Source organism: Grampus griseus (assembly GCF_964374135.1).
Source record: "Grampus griseus genome assembly, chromosome: 15".
Taxonomy (NCBI): Eukaryota; Metazoa; Chordata; class Mammalia; order Artiodactyla; family Delphinidae; genus Grampus; species Grampus griseus.
Genome location: NC_139009.1, coordinates 24,108,412 through 24,129,500, shown reverse-complemented (window position 1 = coordinate 24,129,500; position 21,089 = coordinate 24,108,412). Strand labels below are relative to the sequence as shown.

The 21,089-nt window shown below is 53.2% G+C and overlaps 1 protein-coding gene across 2 annotated transcripts in view; it reads left to right on the top strand.

Annotated features, from left to right (window-relative positions):
* The window catches only part of GALNT14 (polypeptide N-acetylgalactosaminyltransferase 14), a gene marked incomplete at both ends in the record, with an annotated part of 222,972 nt that overhangs the window by 178,155 nt on the left and 23,728 nt on the right, over positions 1 to 21,089 (top strand). For both annotated transcript variants that reach the window (XM_082672353.1, XM_082672354.1), the window contains 5 exons: positions 2,384 to 2,471; positions 3,222 to 3,306; positions 6,026 to 6,129; positions 18,239 to 18,365; positions 20,562 to 20,654. In XM_082672353.1, the coding sequence (XP_082528479.1) occupies positions 2,384 to 2,471; positions 3,222 to 3,306; positions 6,026 to 6,129; positions 18,239 to 18,365; positions 20,562 to 20,654 (497 nt within the window). The remainder of the gene's footprint in view (positions 1 to 2,383; positions 2,472 to 3,221; positions 3,307 to 6,025; positions 6,130 to 18,238; positions 18,366 to 20,561; positions 20,655 to 21,089) is intronic.

Below are 21,089 nucleotides of genomic sequence, written 5' to 3'. Positions count from 1 at the left end.
AGGACTGAGAACTTAGCAAAGATGCTACACACGTGGTTACTGTTTATTACCGCAAAGGGATGTGGATTAAAAGCAGCAGCGGGAAGAGGTGCATGGGGGAAGTTCCAGGCACGATCGTGCAGTTGTCCCCTCCCAGTGCTGGTGTGCGGGCAGCCCTGGCTTCCCCCAGCCAGGATGTGTGGCAACATGCACGGAGCATTGCCAAACAGGGGAATCCACCCAAGCCTAGGTGTCCAGGGTTTTTATTGGAGGCCAGTCACAGAGACGTGGCTAATCACCGCCATGGTTTCCATGCCCCTCCAGGGGTCAAGTTGAGTTGGCACCCCGTGACCCAAGGCCGTCACCACAAACCTCTTCGTTAGCATAGACTGTCTGACGTAACCCCAGGGTCCCAGGTGAACAGACACTTTTATAGGCAGAACATGCCAAGGGCTTAGAAGTTACCTCTCAGGAGTTGAGCAAGGGCTAAACGTATCTTTAGGTTAATCCTTTATGGCACAAGGGTTTTTACCTAAAGACTCAGTGAAGCTGTAGAGGCCCAAACTCAGCAGACAAAGGCAAAAAGAGGACTTTGTCAGACCCACAGAAGAAGATCAGTCTCTGAACTTCTGAGAACATTTCAGAATTCAAGTCAGGAGAATATCTTTGGGGTGTGTCTCTGTGGAGATATTGGTGTGGGTGGTGGATGGCTGTGTGTGCGTGCAGTGTGTATATACACACGGACGCATGGTGACAGGGGCCCCAGGGCACTGTGGCAGCTGGGCAGGGGCTGTACAGGAAGCATCTGTGCACATCCCAGAGGGGGAAGCAATGCATTGAAAATGAGCATTTCCTTTCGCGGGAGCCAGTTGGCTTCAGAGGCACCTTGTCACTGTTGAGATGAGCTGTGTGTGGAGGCCAAGGGCCAAATTAAGTCTGTGAATGTCAAGGCGGGTGCTCGGTGAATCTGAGCTTAAAATTAGAAGACGGCCTTATTTATGGGAGAGATTGAATCAGGAAATTAAATGACTGCAAGAGAAACAGAAGTTCCTGCCCATGCTGACGGGGGGTGGTAGGTGCGAAGGATTGGAAAAGTGGTCCTGCCTTGTAGGCCCAGGCCTGTTGTCTCCTCCCAGCTGCTGGATTCCCATTCAGCCAGTGAGTCTCCTGGTCACAGCTCAGTTATCCTGCCCATGGGAGCCCAGTTTCCCCTCCTGCATACCAGTACGGGAGCGTTCATCCAGAATTAAGGAACATTTTAAAAACATACGCAGTGCCTTGATGGCCCCCAAGAACTGGTGAATTTGTCTTGCAGATTTTGAAACTAGCCCCTGGATGACGTTGATGCTTATCAGCGGGGTAGCCTGGGGGAAGTAGCAAGCAATGAGGCCGGAAAGCTAGAAACAGGCCTGTTTTTGATGGTCTTGGATGCCAGGCTAAGGAGTTTGAACCTTATCTTCAAGGCAATTCAGGTTTTTAGCTGTTGAGCTACAGAGTGAGATTTGAAAGACAACTCTGTCAGCCACCTGTAGAATGAAAGGGAAAGGAGTGAGGTGAGGGTGGGAAGAGGAGCTGGGAGTCCACTGCCGCGTTCGCCAGGCGCGAGGGGGTAAGGGAGAGTCAGCATCCATTCAGAAAAGCAGTTGTAGAGTTCCAGTCGGCAGGATCCGTCCGGTTGATGGGCAGAGGTGTAGCTTCTGAAGGTAGCGCGGGGGAGGAAGGGGGGATATGTTGACAGAAATAGGGAACCAAGGGAAGGAGCGTGTGTGGGGAGAGGATGGTGAAGGCACCGCTGAAAGGCCGTGTGCGTCCACATGGAGGGGCCATCCACCCGAGCCTGGAAGCGAGGAGCAAAGTCAGGGCTGGAGGTGCAGGCTTGATTCTCACAGGTGACAACTCAAGTTTGGAATCTCTGGAGATGCTACGCATCAACTTGCCCGTGAACCATAGGCATAGAAGGTAAGTGTTGGGAAATTCCCACTGTGGAGGTGTGGCTTTGCTTCTTGGAGCTGCAGGCTTGAGGCCACCTTGCTGGCTGACTGTGTCCTCTGCCTCCTGAGAGCCCCATGGCACTGAAGGACTTCAGGGGTCCCCTTCTTCCTGACGTCCCTTTCCTCAGTGTGCAGCACGCCCCAGCCAGCCTCCCCGTGTCTCCACCCTGACTACATGGCCATGAGAAGGCGCCCGGGAGTAAAGGAAAGGCTCGTAGCATTGTAGGCATCATACCTGGAGAGGTCGCAGTGTCTGTTGGCCCATTTTATAGATGAGAACATTGAGATCCAGAGAGGAAAGTTCTCATCAAGGCCCTGAACCCAGTCTCCGGCCCTCCCAGGGCGAGGCCCTACCGAGCCCTGGCCTGGCTCTCTTATGCCGCCATCTGAGCGTGCAGGCCTTCTTTTTACAGGACTACACGCGGGTGGTGTGCCCCGTGATCGATATCATCCACCTGGACACCTTCAACTACATCGAGTCGGCCACGGAACTTAGAGGGGGTGAGTGGGGCTAACACCCTTGCCCAGTGAGGACTTTCCTTTTCTCCTGGTCGTTGCTGCCAAGGGGGAAAGTGAGAAAAATCACCTAGCCCTGCATCCTGTAATGTCAATAGCTCCAGGGTGGCCCTCACCATGGGGACTGTGACTGGAAGGGCCGGGGGGGTGGCAGGTCACTCCTAGCCCCCTGAGCTCTAGCTCCAACACGGGGTCACTCCAGGGCCTGAGGATTTGAGGGAAGCAAGGGCCCCCCTCCAATGTGGGGCCTGAATTGTTCCAGCATCTCAGTATTGGGTGCCTCCCTCTCTTCAAGGCCCACCACAGTTCTGCCCAGGGCTGAGTGCTGGGCTCCTCAAGAGGGGTTTGGGGTGATTCAGCCCCTCACAGACCTCCTGCTTACACGCCCCCACTCCCGAGACTCTTGGCCAAGGGCCACACTCCATAACTGTCCATCGTGTCCCCCTTGGGTCCCACTCTGGGGCTCTGTCAACTCCCACTCTTTATCCTGTGCCCTTTGTTCCCTAAGTCCACCCAGCAGAGAAGCCTCAGAGAGGCAGTAGGGGGTAGAGAAAGAAGGAAGCCGGAAGGGAAATCAGGCAGCTGTGTTGCCGACCAGCTTGGGTGAGACCTGTTATCCCTGGGACCACCTGGGAAACTGGGTACGTTCTTGAGCTTCTAGTAAAGGGACAGAATGAACAAGGTCTGCAGGTGCATCAGAGAGACTAAGTCAGCCATGTGGATGCTGTGTTTCAGGGTTTGACTGGAGCCTCCACTTCCAGTGGGAGCAGCTCACACCAGAGCAGAAGGCTCGGCGCCTGGACCCCACTGAGCCCATTAGGTGAGTCAGGGCAAGGGTTAGGGGTGGGCAGATTCATAACCACTTGGCCCTTCCCACTGTCACGTGGTATAGGGAAGCAGTCCGTGTGAGATGCTCACACGATTGGGCAGAAACCAAGAGGACCCTTTGCCAGGCCAGCACCGCCTTTGCCCTTATTTTAGGAGGTTTCTGTCCTCGTGGAGACTTCTGCTGAAGGGGTGGGGGCCGGTGGAGACCTGTGCTGAGGACTTGCCCAGCGCTGTCCACCCACGCACATGCCATGTCAATATTTACGCTTCCAGCTAAACGTTGGAGGGTCCCAGACGGTCCCGTTTGAGCCTCTGACAAGGGAAAAGATGGTTCCTTAGCCCTCAGGTGCTGGATGTCAGGATTCAGCCCAGGTAGGTCGAGTCAGCCATTGCTGTAAGTGGACGCTGCTGTCAAGGCATGGCCACTGCTATGAACACACACGACTGCCGCATCCCACGTGAGAACACGACAGGCGCGTCAGCTCTGGGCTGCCTCTGCGGTGCTGCAGATGGCTTTGTCCTCATCTACATTCTCACTTCCAGACCCCATTGTGACCCACAGCACAGTGGCCAGATGGCCGCCTGGGGTTCAGGCCCATCCGAGGGCTCGGCGTAGAGTAGAGCACAGGGGTCCACCCAGCGGTGTCTGCATCGTGTGTGTGGCTTCAGTGTTCCCAAGACTGGAGGGTGCACGTGTCCCAGGCCTGTTGTGAACCTCCAATCTAAAACTTTCCTGCCTCCAGTGGAACACCAGGAGCCCAGCAAGTGCTTCAGGGTGTGGAGAGAAGACCACGGGACGGGGATTGCTCCTGCCGGGGTTGCAGGGATGCTCTGGGCTCTTCAGGGGCACCTCTGCAACGCGGGGCCTGCCACAGAGTAAATGTTTGATCATTTTCATTGAACTAACTTAAGTCAAACTGAGACTCAAAGGGCTGTGAAGAACTGAGTGGTGACACTCAGACAAACGGTGGGAATTGGGAGAACTTTGCAGTGGGACCTCTGTCGCATCTTCCGGCCAGTCCCTCCTCCCTTCTCCAGCTTTCATGATCTGGCGTGATGCCGAGAGGGAGGTTGGAGCCACGTGGCACGCCAGATAGTGCCATTTGCTCCTAAAGGGAGAGCAGAACCTTCTCACCATCCTCAGGACCACGCAGCACACACCAGTGCCTCGGTTACTTGCTGCCGGAAGTGTCTGATGTGGCAAGTGGACCAGGACAAAGTCAAGGTCAAGGCAGTGATGGTGCTGCTGCCTCTGGGTTTCCCTTCTCTGTCCCAGGGGTAGGGTTTTTGGGGCAGGTTCTCTTCTTGTGGGAACATCTCTGCTCCTCAGAGGACAAGTGTTTCCCAGAGGATAGTAGGGTGTCGTGGCATCGGGAGACCAAGCTTCTGACCTGCTCCCCGTCAACTAACTGTCTGACATAGAAGAAAACGCCCTTCGCCCTCTGGACCCACGGAATGAGGGCCGGGGTCCCGGAGGCCTTGCCAGCACCCCAGCCGAGCTGTTGATTCTTGCAGACATGCATCCTTGTGCTTATCGGGTTGCTTGGCTGGACTCTGCAGCCCTTTCCTTTCCAAGTGGCTTCTCCGGAATCTCTTTCAGTGGTCAAGGGGAGGGGAGCTTGGGAGAGGACCCCAAGGAAAGAGAATGAAGATGAGGGTGTGTTTGTTTACTAGGGCTGCTGCAGCAGAGTACTACAGGCTGTGTGGCTTAAACCACAGAAACATACCGTCTTGAGCTCTGGAGGCTGGAAGTCCAAGACGGAGGTGTTGGCATTTAGCGGTCCTGGCATTCAGCGGTAACCCTGTGCATCGTCCTCTGCCCCTGTTTTCTCCTGTCCCTGTCTCCAGGATGCGTTATGGCTTTCTTCTTCAGTCATTAAGAGTTATTTCCTGGAAATTTATGGCTGTTGGCCTGACCCACAGCATCTGTTCTCCTAAACTGGGCAGTGTAGAGAAATCGATCAGAAAAGTCCGTGTCCTGCCGTGTGGGGGCAGGGTTGCTTCCTTCTGAGGGCTGTGCCGGACCTTCTCCTGGGCTTGCAGAGGGCCGTCTTCTCTCTGTGTCTCCTCACATTGTCTTCTCTTTGTGCATGTCTGTCTCTGCAACTACATGTCCCCTTTTATAAGACATCAGTCCTATTGGATTAGGACCCACCCTAATAACCTCATTTTAACTTGATCACCTCTGTAAAGACCTTCTTTTTAAATAAGGTCACATTCTGAGGTACTCAGGGTTAGGACCTCAACATGTTTTTCGGGGGATAAAACTCAATCTGTAGCAGAAGGAAAGAGAGGAAAAGAAAGAAGAGAGAGTCCAGTCTCAAGAAATGGATGTGCTGTTCACAGCTGCTGCCGCAGCCCGTCTTCTCTGCCTGGTCGGTGGCCCGTGGTCCCTGCTCCCTGTACTGGAGCTCCCAGGAGAGCCCCGCTGGGCAGGGCCTGTGGCAGAAGCCAGGGGGAGGCTCCCCAGGCCCTCCGAACAGCCGGGGTTCTGAGCAAATCCCGACTGCCCCACAGGAGGTGTGCAGACGAGCATATTAGCCTGTCTGCAGGGTCAGGAGATTTACAGTCGAAGGGAAAAGCCCTGGAGCATGTTCCTGTTTGAGGTGAGTGGACAGTATGGCCTCAAGATCAGGACCACCAGGACAGAGAACACGGCAGCAGCCCCCCTCCCGTGACTGACCCTCCTTCTTTTCCTTCCAAATGCACAGGACTCCAATCATAGCTGGAGGGCTCTTCGTGATGGACAAATCCTGGTTCGACTACCTGGGGAAATATGACACGGACATGGACATCTGGGGCGGGGAGAACTTCGGTGAGTCGCTGTCCTCACATCCAGGGGCTAGGGTGCGGGTCTCTGTGTCATTGGACCACGTGTGCCTGGGATGAGGGCCAGGGAGATGGGGAGCAGGTCACTCCTTTGGGGGAACACCACGTGGGGTGCCAGAAGAGTGGCTGCTGGGAGGGCGGAGGGAAGGAGGGGGATTATCCATGGGGCCACATGGATGCTGCTGGGTCCACCCAGATGGACCATTAGGGGGAAGTTGAGATGCAAAAGCTGGAAAGACCAAAGGAGGAGCACCGAGTCTGAGGGCCAGAGGCAGGCTTGAGCTGGGAGTACTGAACATGGGGATTTGGAGTTGGAAGGAGACTGGGGATAAAAAGCACGAGGAGGAGGATGGACAGCAACGCCATTAACATCTGGATCACATCTGTTGGCTGGTCTAGGCGTACAGCACTCGGCACTGGGTTAGCGAGGAGGGTCTGGGTGAATGCTGCGGAAGCCCTCATCTTTCCGCGCAGAGAAAGCAGTGGGGGAGGGGGGAGGGGCTGGGTCACGTGTTCCAGAACTGTGTAAACACATGGCCAGGTGTGGCCACAGTGGTGTAGGGCTGCCATGTGCAGATACAGGAGAAAGTAGTCGGAGACCCGTCCCATCTAGATGATGACAATGACTGACCCTCCAGTTTCCTCGTGTGTTAAAAGTATAACACAGGGATGCTTTGGGGGTTGCTGTGGAAATGCGTTCAGGTAAGTCTGTAAAACCTCTGGGCACCATGTGGACACAATACACGTTAGTTACCATTTCTTCCCTCCAGCAGGTAAGACCTAAGAGGTGAACAGCCTATAAGCTACACGAGGCAGGGATTTGGTCTGTTTGTTCACGGCTATCTCCCTTGCCCAGTATGGTGCCTGCCACGAAGGAGGCTTCAGGAACTATTTGTTGAATAAACCACAGGAGAACCATTGTAAAGCAATTATACTCCAATAAAGATGTTAAAAAAAAATAAAAACATAAACCGCAAGAGAGGAAGAAGAGTCCAGGGGTGTCAGGGCCCCTTCCCCTTTCTGGGTGCCGGGGAGCGTGTTTGGCATGGGCTCCCCCAGCGGTGGCGCAGGCCAGGAGAAGGATCCATGGGGCTCTTCCTGGCATTTAGCGGTAACCCTGTGCATTGCCTTCTGCCCCTGTTTTCTCCTGTCCCTGTCTCCAGGATGCGTTATGGCTTTCTTCCTCAGTCATTAAGAGTTATTTCCTGGAAATTTATGGCTGTTGGCCTGACCCACAGCATCTGTTCTCCTAAACTGGGCAGTGTAGAGAAATCGATCAGAAAAGTCCGTGTCCTGCCGTGTGGGGGCCAGGTTGGAAGCTCGGCAAACAAAGCAGAAAATCCCAGTTCCCACAAACCAAACCAAATCCCCTGACTAGGACTCAGTCCTCGGATGCCACGGGGGTCTTTGGGGTGGGGTTTGAGGGGGGATCTGCCTGCACCAGCCCGGGAGAACTGGGAGCCGGGTACACCCTTGGCGTTCTCAATGGGGACAAGGTCTCTGTCCTTCTGGGCAGAGCCCATCAGATGTCCTCCCGTTCACAGTACCTCTCGTGATTCTTCCTGATGTGCTCTGGCCTTTATCCCTGTACATTGAATCCTTTCTGCAGCCCTTTTGATAGACAGCAGTCATCCAGTCTCTGCTCGAATGCTACTGATGATGGTGTGTTTGCTGCTTCACAGTATGGTAAGTTCTGTTGTTGAGAATTTTTGTGTTGAGTTGTTAGAAAATTCTTCTAAGTCGAAGCCCAGCTTCCATCAGTCAGGCCTTGTCCTGCCCCTCTTGACCCACACAAAGTACGTGTGGTCCTTCCTTTCCGTGGCAGCCACGTGTGGATGCAGGCAGCGTGTTACTTTCAATCATGTCACATTCTGGTCCAACCTACCAGTACCTTCTCTTTATAGCAACGTTGACACACATCTGCTCACATCCAGGGTGATCTCCTCTTGTTGGTTTCCCAGTGGTTTGACATCACCAGGTGCTGACTGGACCAGGGAAGTAGGGAGGGGCTTCGGGAGAGGTGTGGGAGAGACATTTTACAATCCATCACAAAAGTTTTTAAATCACAAAGAAAGCACTGCAGACAGCTAACACAGGAAACACTGTTTTCTCCAATTCCAACATTCCATTATACTATAGCCAACTCCCAGCACTTATTTTTTTTTTTTTTTTTTTTTGCGGTACGCGGGTCTCTCACTGTTGTGGCCTCTCTCGTTGCGGAGCACAGGCTCCGGATGCGCAGGCTCCGGATTCACAGGCTCAGCAGCCATGGCTCACGGGCCCAGCCGCTCCACGGCATGTGGGATCTTCCCGGACCGGGGCACGAACCCGTGTCCCCTGCATCGGCAGGCGGACTCTCAACCACTGCGCCACCAGGGAAGCCCGGGGTTTTTTTTGATATTGAGCTGTACGAGCTTTTTGTATATTTTGGAAATTAAGCCCTTGTCAGTCGCATCGTTTGCAAATATTTCTCCCAGTCCATAGGTTGTCTTTTCATCTTATTATGGTTTCCTTTGCTGTGCAAAAGCTTCTAAGTCTGATTAGGTCCCATTTGTCCACCTGCAAAGGACAGATGGTGAGGAGGGGAAAAGGGATCTGCATGTCAGAGTAAAAAATCCAAGCTCCAGTGTATGGCAAGAGGGCCCCTTGCTTCCAAGTCCTGAAGATCCTCTCCCCTCAGCATCACTCATGTCCATCCCCCTCTTACTCTCCTAAATGATTCTCCACCTCCAGTCTGCTCCCCTCAAAGCCATCCCCACACACTCCCGCCAAAGTGCTCTTGGAAATGCCAATCTCTCCCACCCTCCCGGGTTTGGCACCCCCTGTGGCCCCTTCTTGTCCTAAAGACAACGCCCACACCATTCCTTGACCTTGCCCACCTCCCCAGCCTTCAGTCCAGAGGTACTGACAGACCCTCCTGCACTGCCCGGACATGCCCAGCCATCTACAGAGATCCAGCCTCCACCCTCCACCAAGTGCCAAATGGCCACAGATCACAGCTCTGGGGCTGCCTGGCCTCCCCCAGGACTAGGACACCCTCCCTACCCACCCTCTGCCCACTCCCTGCAGCACCCTGCTCTCCTCTCCACTGGTACTGGGCCCTCTCGCGTATTTGTCTGTTTTTTCTTCTGTGCCTTCCACCTACAAGAACGTTCATCTAACTTCTCGACCTTGATGACTGGAGCGGTGGAAACTGCTCACTGAATGCGTGTTCAAAGCGGGAGGTTGACCAGGAAGGGGGTTCAGGGTGGGAAGGACCACATGTACACAGCTCTGAGGCTCCATTTAAAATCAGTCTCCATGCATTAAACAGAGCCTGTGGGGAATAACAATGGCAGGTGAAGATGTCTTTCCTTTCCCGAGACGTGGGCTTTCTGTGTGTTCCAGACGTAGTTGCCTTTGTTGCATCGACTTGATTTCACAGCACAGAAGTCCATGAGATCACTGGACAAGGCTCTGGCCAGGGTGACCGGGACCATCCTCTGTGGCACAGTGCCTGGCCTGCCCATCTCACTTTCATCTGCTGGGAGCGGCCCCAAGCGGCCACTTGAAAGCCAACCCCAGCTATGCCCTCGAGCAGCCCGACCCTGGTGCAGTCATTCCCACAAAGCATTTCTAAGAGGAGCTGAAGTGTTGATAATTACATCTGCAGTTCAGCATAGGAACAGGCTTTAGGGAAATGTGGCTTTTAGCCTTTTATTTTTCAGAAGTTGTTTTGCATTAAAATTGGATGTTTAAACTCCAATTTTCATAACACAGGATACATGGAAAATATCTAATGCATCTACTCACTTTAGCTTTTGGTCTTTAGAGGTGATGAAAGGAACCTGTTGCCCAGCAAAAGTGTGTGCGTGTGTGTGTGTGTGTGTGTGTGTGTGTGTGTATAAGTGGTGGGGTAGGAGGTGTGCCTTTCCAAAATGGAGGCCTTGGCACATATATGAAGGGAGAGTATGGGATTTCTGGATTTAAAATGGGGGGTTTCTAAAGCATACCAGATACAAAAGACAACGCTGAGGAGAGAGATGAGGGCCCCAGAGAGGAGCTGCCACCACCAGCTCCCCCATCCCCAGAGCAGCCAAGGACATCAGGCTGTGTCAGGTTTGGCAGGCACACTCCTGTGTGTCAGCATGGGCTGTGGAATCAGACAGGCCTACGTTTGAATCCCGCAGACATCACCAGTTCTGTGTCCTTGGGAAAGTTGCTTTACCTCACTGTTTCTAAGTCTTTAAAGTGGAGACAGTGATCCCCATGGTAGGGGAAGGGCCTCCGCCAAAATACATCCCCGCCCTAATCCCCGTATTAGAGAAAAAATTATTCTGACCCTTGTTAAAATGGTAAGAAAGACTTTACTCAGGACTCTCACAATGGGTGTCAAGGCTATCGCAATGGCAGGGCTGGGGGGTATGGGGCTCAGATCCAAATACAACAAGAGCAGGTGGGGATTTGGATGCAAGGAGCAGGGCGGGGGGCGGTGAATGGAAATTACTAAGAGGGAACATCAAAAGTGGGGGGGATAATATTCTTGAAGTGACAACGTTATGAAGGAAATAGTAATGGTTAACATGGGTTAAAGGTGAGGTTGACGGGAGAGGAGAGAGGTGGTGTGATTAAAAGGGCAGCATGAGGGATCTTTGTGGTAATGAAACTCTTCTGTGTCTTTACTGGTGAATACATGGACATATGCATGTGATAAAATTGCATGAGGTAAATACACACATGCACACACACAAATTCATATACATGAAACTTGGAAACCTGAATATGATTGATGGATTGTATCAATGTGAGTATCTTTGTTAAATTCATGTACTAAAATTTGAAAGACGGTGCCATTAGGGAAAACCATGAAGGGTGCACAGCATCTCTATTTTATTTCTTATAATTGTTTGTGAATGTACAATTATCTCAACATTAAAAGTTTAATTTAAAAACAAAGTGGGGGGAATTCTGCTACACTGACCTAAGGTTTCTTTTTTTTTTTTTATCTTTATTGGAGTATAATTGCTTTACAATGGTGTGTTAGTTTCTGCTTTACAACAAAGTGAATCAGTTATACATATACATATGTTCCCATATCTCTTCCCTCGTGAGTCTCCCTCCCTCCCACCCTCCCTATCCCACCCCTCTAGGTGGTCACAGAGCACCGAGCTGATCTCCCTGTGCTATGCGGCTGCTTCCCACTAGCTGTCTGTTTTACATTTGGTAGTGTGTATAAGTCCATGCCACTCTCTCTCTTCGTCCCAGCTTACCCTTCCCCCTCCCCGTGTCCTCAAGTCCATTCTCCAGTAGGTCTGTGTCTTTATTCCTGTCTTACCCCTAGGTTCTTCATGACATTTTTTTTTCTTAAATTCCATATATATATGTTAGCCTATGGTATTTGTCTTTCTCTTTCTGACTTACTTCACTCTGTATGACAGACACCATCACCCTGATACCAAAACCAGACAAGGATGTCACAAAGAAAGAAAACTACAGGCCAATATCATTGATGAACATAGATGTAAAATCCTCAGTAAAATACTAGCAAACAGAATCCAACAGCAAATTTAAGAGGATCATACACCATGATCAAGTGGGGTTTATCCCAGGAATGCAAGGATTCTTCAACATACGCAAATCAATCAATGTGATACACCACATTAACAAATTAAGGAATAAAAAACATATGGTCATCTCAATAGATGTCCAGAGAAAGGTTTCGACAAAATTCAACACCCATTTATGATAAAAACCCTCCAGAAAGTAGGCATAGAGGGAACTTTCCTCAACATAATAAAGGCCATATATGACAAACCCACTGCCAACATCGTCCTCAATGGTGAAAAACTGAAAGCATTTCCACTAAGATCAGAAACAAGACAAGGTTACCCACTCTCACCACTCTTATTCAACATAGTTTTGGAAGTTTTAGCCACAGCAATCAGAGAAGAAAAGGAAATAAAAGGAATCCAAATCGGAAAAGAAGAAGTAAAGCTGTCACTGTTTGCAGATGACATGATCCTATACATAGAGAATCCTAAAGATGCTACCAGAAAACTACTAGAGCTAATCAATGAATTTGGTAAAGTACCAGGATACAAAATTAATGCACAGAAATCTCTGGCATTTCTATACACTAATGATGAAAAATCTGAAAGTGAAATCAAGAAAACACTCCCATTTACCATTGCAACAGAAAGAATAAAATATCTAAGAATAAACCTATCTAAGGAGACAAAAGACCTGTATGCAGAAAATTATAAGACACTGATGAAAGAAATTAAAGATGATACAAATAGATGGAGAGATATACCATGTTCTTGGATTGGAAGAATTAACACTGTGAAAATGACTCTACTACCCAAAGCAATCTACAGATTCAATGCAATCCCTAGCAAACTACCACTGGCATTTTTCACAGAACTAGAACAAAAAATTTCAGAATTTCTATGGAGACCTAAGGTTTCTTACCAGGGTAGTCAGATATGGGGGCCGGGACAGGCTGGGGGGATGGATTCTCTAAACCGGCTTAGCAGGATTCTTGCTAAAACGGGATGCAGGCCTGACGAGGGTAAGGAACAACAGTTCATGCCTAGTGAGAGAGAGGGCGAGCCTGAGTAAAGTTTGGTCACGGAGAGCATCTCCTCACCTAGATCCTGTCAGGAGGTTACCTTACACGGCAAAAGGGAGTTTGCAGATGTGATTAAGGCTCCTGAATCTGAAGCTGGGAGAGTGGCCTGGAGTGTCCAGGTGGGCCCAGTCCAATCACTTGGGCCCTTTGCAGCAGAGAACTTTCTCTGGCTGGAGTCAGAAGAGATGGAGCGAAGCAGTCAGAGAGGTTCACAGCCTGGGAGGAACTGGCCTGGCTGCCACTGGTGTGACGGGGGAGGGGCAGCGTGGATGTAGCAGGGGCCCCTGACCTACAGCCAGTGAGGAGAAGGGAACCGCAGCCCTGCGACCGCAAAGAACCAGCTTCTGCAAACAACCTGAATCAACTCGAAAGCTTCAGAGCCCCCAGAAAGGAACCTAATCCTGCTGACATGTTGATCGTGGCCTGGAGAGACCCTCAGCAGAGGGCCCAACCAAACCCACGCTGGGTTGGTGTGGTAATTTGTTACGGCAGCAGTAGAAACACGCTCCCAGGGCCACTGTGAAGACGAATGAGGCCCCGAGCAGTGGCCTTGCCTCGCCTTCGGGCTGCAGGCGAGCAGGTTTGTCAGACGAGCACTGTGTCACACCCGCGGGAACAGTGGGTCCCTCTTGCTTTCTCTTTTGGCCTCAACTTTTCCAGGTTCAGGGGCTCAAGATGAGAGAAGTGGCCTCCTCTGAGAAGAGCAACCAAGTCTGATGTAAAGTCATCCTCCCCCGACCCAGGTGGGGCTGCTTGCTAAGCCCCAGGCCCAGGTGCGGTCCCTCAAGGCCACGCTTTTCCAGAACGACTGTGGAGAGGTAAAGGGTGCCGCCATGACGTTCGCAGCTGGACAGCCCGTGGTGACCAGGGTGGGCCTGTGGTTACTGCTTGTTCAGAAGTCAGGGACCTGGATGCAACCTTGATTGTCCCGGATGGTGTGAAGCATAATTTTGCTCATAGGTTCAAGGTTATCCTTTGTGGCCCAAATAAGATTGCCTCTACTCGAGTCCGTGTACTCATTAAAAAATAATAACAGAGCTTTCTAGCTCAGGTGCCCCTGAGAACGTAAAGATTCTTGAAAGGAAAGGTCCCTGTCACCACATTTGTCTGTGTGGACGGATGAGTGTCTCTTACTGACCATCACTGTCCCCTGCAATCCCTTTGTCCTCACTAGATTTCAACCCGGCCAGAGGGAGAGTGGCTAATGCTGTGTAGACAATGAATGTGTCTGTACACAGTCCATGAGGTTCCATTTAAAACAGGCCCACTGCCTTCGGGGAGCCCGTGTCTAATGTCCCTTTGCCTTTGTGTAGAAACCGGGCTATCAGAGGAGATTTCAACTTGACCTACATGGCCAAGGAGTGGTATAGGAATAGCTGTGATTCGGTTCCTGGGGAGGAAGCTGTCCCCTTTCCCCTGGATTCCTGTCCGCCATCACGGCTCGTCAGGTAGACGCTGGCTCTGGTTAAGGGTTGGGGGCTTATGAGCGCTGGTAAAACTGCTGATGAGTTGATGAGGAAATAGAAGGAAAGAGCTGAGAACAGAGGCTGGGGAGGGTAGTTTATTCCCAAATATTAATCTGAAGTTTAAAGAAAAGAAGAAGGCAACAGCGCCCCCAATGAGGATGGAATAATTACACATCTCCCTGCCTGGAATTCAGAGCAGATGTGGGGCTGCGTGACATCCATCACCAGGGAGATTATGCGGGTGCTGACTCAGTGAGAACTCCCCACAAACTCCCTACATCATCTTTTGACTCCTTCACTTAAGAAAGTGATGACTTTGCAGAAACTGAAGACATGGCAAGTGGAGGGTCTGGGCTCTACCTGGAAGGCCCACTGCTTTACACCTCGGTCTACGGCCCCACTGCTTGGACCTCGGGATCACAAGCCTTTCCCAGAGGCTTCAGCACAGATCTGTGAATCACCGGACCTGGCTTGCAGTCCTGGGAGGATACACATCGTTATCCTGAAGTCAGTGGTGTAGTTAAGGGTGGGACAACTATACGTCCTAGGTTTTAAATACTCCACGCTATGGTACCTGAAGGTCATTACACTGATCTGAACGCTCCAAGCTTCGTCACCCAGACTGCCTCGACTCTGGCCGAGGCACAGCAAGGCATGTGTCTCAGGTCATCTTGGATACGACAGTCTGGACTCCAGAGGCGAGAAGCTCTTACTGCATCTCAGGCTGCAGCCTCTGTGGGCAACATCTGCTGGCCGGAAGCAGAGCTGAGACAGGCAGGTGTCAGGACTGGATGAAGGAGTGGATAAGGCAGCTGGTTATAGATTGGTCTCTCTGGTTCGTCGGCGAGTGCCCTGAAGTCAGGAGCTTCGTGTCCACAGCCGCATTGGCTGATGGTGCGTGTCCACACTGAGTGAGATGGGGTCAGGGCAAGGGCAGGAATTTTGGAGCTGGGGAGATGGGCTTCAGGGGCCAGCTACCCTCTGTCAGTTGTCCTATCAGGACTGCTTCTGCATCGTCAAAAACATCCCCAACCGCGTGTGGGGTTGTTAGGATGACTAGTAAGTTACTGCCTGAGGGAGGACCAAAGCCCAGCCCAGGAAAAAATGAAAGAGTCCTTTCCTCCCCTGCAGAACTGAGATGCTCTGATGTGTTAAAGCAGCACAGACACAGGAAAACGAGGAGGAAGGATGGTTTTAGAGGCGGAGGAGAGGAGGCAGCCTGCAGAGGGCTATTAGAGGATGCTGATGGGGTAGAAGACGTACTGCATCTGAGGGCATCCAGTGCACCTCGACAGAGCGTCAGGCAGCCGCGGAGGTCAGTGCTGGAGCCCGGAGTAGAGCTGGGCTGGTGGGCTAGGGGTGAGTCCTCAGCGTCAAGCGAATGTTGGGGTCAGATGAGGAAGCAGTGTCAGCAAGGCACTCAGAGATAGCGCCTTGGGGTGGAGAATGCCAGAAGCCCAAAAGGAAGGTGGAGAGGAGAACGGTACTTTCTGAGGTGGGGTCTGTGCATCATGGTGGCAGCGGTGGGGGGGGGGGGGCAATAGATTCAGAGAGAAGCAGAATGCTGGGTGAAGGAAGCACAGGGAGAGGAACGGGTTTCAGGGGCGGGAAGGGTGGGTGGCACTGAGGCACAGGTTGGAGGGATTTGCTTTGCAAATGAGGAGGGACGTATGTCTCATTTGAATACATGTAAGGAAGAGACCATAGCTGAAATGTATGCATATTTTTGGAAGAAAGCTGGCACAGAATTGGTAGGTTATATCCAGTAAGCAAGGCCTCCATCTCTGGTTTTGAGGTCCTGGAGAGGAGCTGATGATTGGAGCCCAGTAGACCTGAGCCCTGGAGGCTAAATTCACACATGTCCCATCACAATTCCCTGCACCGAGCCCTCCGCCCCTTCGTGCATCACTGCAGGGTGGGGAGCTGGATGTTGGCCGTCAGCTAAGCTCGCTCATCATCCCCCGCCAACGCCAGGCTGGTGCCCCCGATTCCAACCAGGCAAACGCCAGGGCGCCGTGTATCATGGATTTCTGTGGAGAGTCAAAATCTCAGGTGTTAAGTACCACAGATTTCAACTGCCTCCTGTGGCAGAAGCAGGAAGCTGTGAATCATCTAGGAAGTTGGAAGTGGGCACAGGTGGGCGATGCCGTTGGCGTCCATGCCTTAAAGAGACAGCCTGCAGAGGAATGTCTTGTAACTGCTACTGAGATTCCCAGCACACTTAAGAGTTTTCACAGTTATTCTTGAAATTCCATTTCATTTGATGTCAACGGCAATCCCGTGGAGTACTTTTATGATCTTCATTTTACGTGTGAGGAAACCCGGCCTCAGCAAGGTCAAGCAGGTTTCCCAGGGACACGGCTAGTGGGTTACTGCAGACCTGGGGCCACGACTCCAAAGCCAAGTTCTTCCCGTCTCTCCCCGACCCTGTGTTCTTGCCATCATTTGACAGCATTCTTGAGACGTCCGTTCATCATCCTAGTGTCCACGTTGTTCCCACTCCGAGGGCAATCCGAGCTTGCTGGAAGTGAGCTGTAGCCTGTCTGGGAGGGCACCTGGGCAGGGGGCGACAGCTGTCAAGGCAGCCTGGCCTGCAACTCTTCCAGGGACACAGGGCAGGAGGCAGAAGGGGACAGGTAAAGGGTGACTGAGGACAGGCGGGTATGAGAGCAGGTGAAGATCAGGATGAAGAATCTGTGTCCAGGCACTTGAAGAAACCCAGGGAAGTGGGGCCCAAGGTGCTGGAGGGTGCAGGGCACGTCGTACATGGTGGGACAGCACTGGAATACCCGCGTCCTCATTTCCTGCTCATGGACACCCGGGCCGCTTCCAGGGGCAGTTGCCCATGGGCACGGGATTTTCCTGAGCCATCTTGTCCTCCTCTTGCTTGAGCTTGACGGCAGAAGCACGGGCCAGGCAAGCCTTTCAGATGGGCAGCCAGTGGCGTGCAGCAAGGAGCCTGCCCTGGGTGCAGTCCATAAGGGGTTGCACCATCTGTAGAGGAGTTAACAGCGATAATAAAACCCCTCAGTGTTCAGCAATTCCAAACAGATGAGAGATACTCCCCCACCACCCCTGAATTCCGCTGCTCCAAGCCTGCAGGAAGCAGCCCCGAGGGAGAAATGCACCCGCCAGCCTAGTCCCAGCGCCTCTGCTAACTCCACCCCTCCCCCCTCCCGGAGGTCCCTGCAGCAGCAGCCAACGGGGAAAAAGGGGTTTCTGTGCAAATCCCCACCCAGGGGAGCACCTCCAACAAGAGCTTCGAGGCTTCCAGCACTTTCTATGGCTGCTCCCAGCTCTCGACTACGGCTCAGACTTCCTCCTCTGGGCTAAGATTCAGGGGCCCTTGCAGTGGGTAGAATTGCCGTCTCAGTGTCGGGAGGCTCTGTCCTGGACACCTTGTCCAGGTGCCTCCTGGGAACTGGTCCTCTCTGTCGCCTCCAGGCCATGTGGCTTGCTAGCCTATCAGAGTGGCAAACACACTTACTCCATGACAGCCCCTTCTATCTGGACCTTGACCATCAGAACATTCTCCCATAGTCTCCAGTGGAAATTCTTTCTCCTCGGTCCTGGCTCTAACCCTCTGGGATCATATGAGCTCATCTAATCCATCTTCCACGTGCTCGAAAGCAGCTCTCTGATAGCTCCCAGGCTTCTCTTTCCAGACTAAAGCATCACAGCAGTGGCCCCGCCATGCAGGCCCCTGAGTGTGTTCCAGAGGCCTCCATGAGGGCAGGGAACAGGTGTTGATTTTTGTGTGCTCCTCCCTGCCGCCCACTGTTTCCCTGTTAACTCAAACCACCCTCCCAGGTGTGAGTTGTTACCAATCCTTGTTGTGGGCTGGGAAGCCGAGGTTGCCGGGCCAGTGGAGCACGCTGGTAACCGCCGTACCCGAGGCTGGGTGCGGCCAGCCCTCCCTGCTCCCTGGGATTCCCTGGCGCCTGGAGTCTCAACGCTGCCATCCTGTGCCCCTCCATCCAGGAGGCAGAGCAGTGATGGGGGGCATGGCTGTCTTGCAGAAATCTCCTTCAGGGTGTGGATGTGCGGGGGCAGCCTAGAGATCGTCCCCTGCAGCCGAGTGGGCCACGTCTTCCGGAAGAAGCACCCGTATGTTTTCCCAGATGGAAATGCCAACACATATATAAAGTAAGTGTGTGCTGCCGTGGCCGAGGGCTTTTGTGGTGATGGGCTGCCGCTGCCCTGGGTTCTCTGGTAGGTTGCCTGCGTGTTCTGGATGGACAGGGGCTGTGGGTCCTGCTCGCTGGGCTGCTGCCTGAGCAGGAGAGGTCAGGCCTGCCCGTCCAGCTCAGGCTGGAAGCCCCAAGGCTGTTCTCCACTGTTGGCTTCCAAGGCCCCACATGTAGCCTTGGGGGCTTCAAGTCACTGGGCAGCGTCATCCTGCAGGGCTCAGGGCCCTGGGTATTTTGGGTTGTTTGGGGCGGGGGAAGGGTGACTGTTTTGCCCCTGAGTTCTAGAAGATCCGCTGCTCTCACCTTCAGGCTGGGTCACCAGGGGAAAGGCCCTTGGGAAGATTCGGGAACGGGGAGGCACAAGTAACTACAACCCACCTGACTGCTCCAGGGCCTCGAGGGTGCACAGAAGCAGCCAGGCTGGCACAGGCCCTGCGGCCCTGGGCTCCTTTCCCGGGACTTGTCATCTCCTCCCTGGGGACAGGACGAAGATCCTGGGGTCTCAGTGACCCAGCGGTGCCCACTTGCCTATTCCTGCTCCCTCCCTCCTTCCATACGCCCTTCTGCTTTCCGTGATTTTTTTCTTCAACCTTTCTCCTTTTCTTTAAAAATAATTCCTTACACCTCTTTCTCCTTTTCTTCTTCTGGTCCTCCAGCTTCGTCTCCCCTTGTCTCTTGTCACCTGACAGCTCACTCCCCATTTATTTCCACTTTGCCCTTTTTTTCTCTCACTTGGTCCATTTGGGGGAAGCGCCTCTTTTGGTGTTTTGCTTCCCCTGCGGTGTTCTTCTCCTCGTCTGGGTTCTCCCGTCCTCGGTTTCTCACACGTATGGGCAGCTGTGGGTGTGGACAGGTGTGGCGGCGTGATGGGCTTGAACAGGGAGAAAGTTGACCCCATGCTGGGCAGGGCAGGGCAGGGCAGTGAGAACCCAGTCAGCAGGGACAGGAACAAAGGCAGGGCTGCCTGGGCTCCGGGCTTTTACCGGGAAAGGTGATCTGGGGGCGCCTGGCACAGGAAAGCGGTGGGGCCAGCCTGGGAGTGAGGGGGCAGAGCCTTGGGCTCCAGAACGTTCCTCGTGTTTGAGACTGGGCGCTGGCCAGCGGGCATCCTGCGTGCCACCAGCGGGTCATTGGAGGGGAGGGAAATGTGGGGCAGTGTCTCCTCGGCAGCGTCCAGTTTGCTGGTGGTTAGGCCAGTGAAGGGAGGCGGCAAGGCTCTGTTAGCTGCCTTCCGAGCACCAAGAGCTGGGCTGCGTGTGCGTGACTCCTTCCAGGCTCACGGGCTGGAAGGGCGTGCCGCGCTCCGCTGTTGAATGCTTCTGTTCCACACAGCGGCAGAAATCTGGAGGGGCGTGGCCTTTCTGCTGAGACCCCGAGTCCACGCCCTCGGGCCTTGGTAGGTGCTGCTTCAGCCCTGCTCCTGGCTTCAGATTGTTTTCCCACATCCTCTCTTCCTGGTACCCCTGCCTCCTGGACAGCTGAGCAATGACATTCTCCGTGTCGGTCTCTGTCTCTTTTTCTGTGACCTTGGATGTCAAACTCAGAGGGAATAGCTGATTTTTTAAAAGCTTCCGAGTCCTGCCAAACGTTTGACCGAGATGGCGTGATTGCTTAATTCTTTACACCTGCACCAAGCTCGTCACGTGGCCTGTGGGAGCCCGTGTGTGGCTGGCCCCTTGGAGAGCACGTGGCCTGTGGGAGCCCGTGCGTGACTGCTGGCCCCTTGGAGAGCTGGGCCCCGGGCCGAAGGGGAGAGCTCTGGAGCAGGTGCCCGCGGACGGCCAGAGGTGAGATGGTCGGCCCTTCTCCTCTTGTACTGGCACCGAAGGGATGTACCAGATTCTCCTGGCTCTTTTCTCCCTGAGTTTTTTCTTTTTTGAGGGCGACAGAAGCTCAGTTTCTGGTGTAATTTCTCTGGCCTGTGCCTTTTGGGAAAAGAGTATGTAGTGACTACTAAAACCCTGTGTCTTGGGGTAGAGGTCCCTTTGGAGATTGGTGGAGGTGGCTGGGCTCAGCACTGGGGGGAGAGTAATGTTACTGGACCATGGTGGGCCCCACGGGGGTGACGCTGCCGGCTTGCCGCTTGTGTATATTTTACCTGGACACGTCCCAGGTCCTCTCTGACCCTCCTCGACACCCCCTGTCTCCTCAGGAACACCAAGCGGACAGCTGAGGTGTGGATGGATGAATACAAGCAGTACTATTATGCTTCCCGGCCGTTCGCCCTGGAGAGACCCTTTGGAAAGTAAGTGTCCCTCCTGGTTTATTTGTGCAAAGCACCAAGAGCCCCAGCTCGCAGGCCTGTGTGCTCAGCTGGTCTCCTCAGCCCCCAGGCCCCTCCAGGGCCCAGGCTGGGGCTCTTCTCCCTTCGTGCGCCTCCTTGCTCCTGCCCAGTTCTGGCTGCAGGGCCTCGGACAGCTCTTGTGGGATGACCACCGGGCAGCCTGGGCCATCTACTCAGTGGCAGAGCTGTGCCTTGTGCAGTGGACTGGTGTTTCCAGCTTTTTATAGAAAGGTGGGGTGCTGGGGTAAGCAGCCCTGGTCCCTCCAGGTCGGAGTTCCTTCCTTCTCGTCCTCAGCTGCCCAAGCCTCAATCTTCTGCCTTCCTAGGAGGAACGGTACCATGCGATCTCCTCTAGAGCCGGACTCCAGCTTCACGGGGGTCGAAGAGGACAGAGAG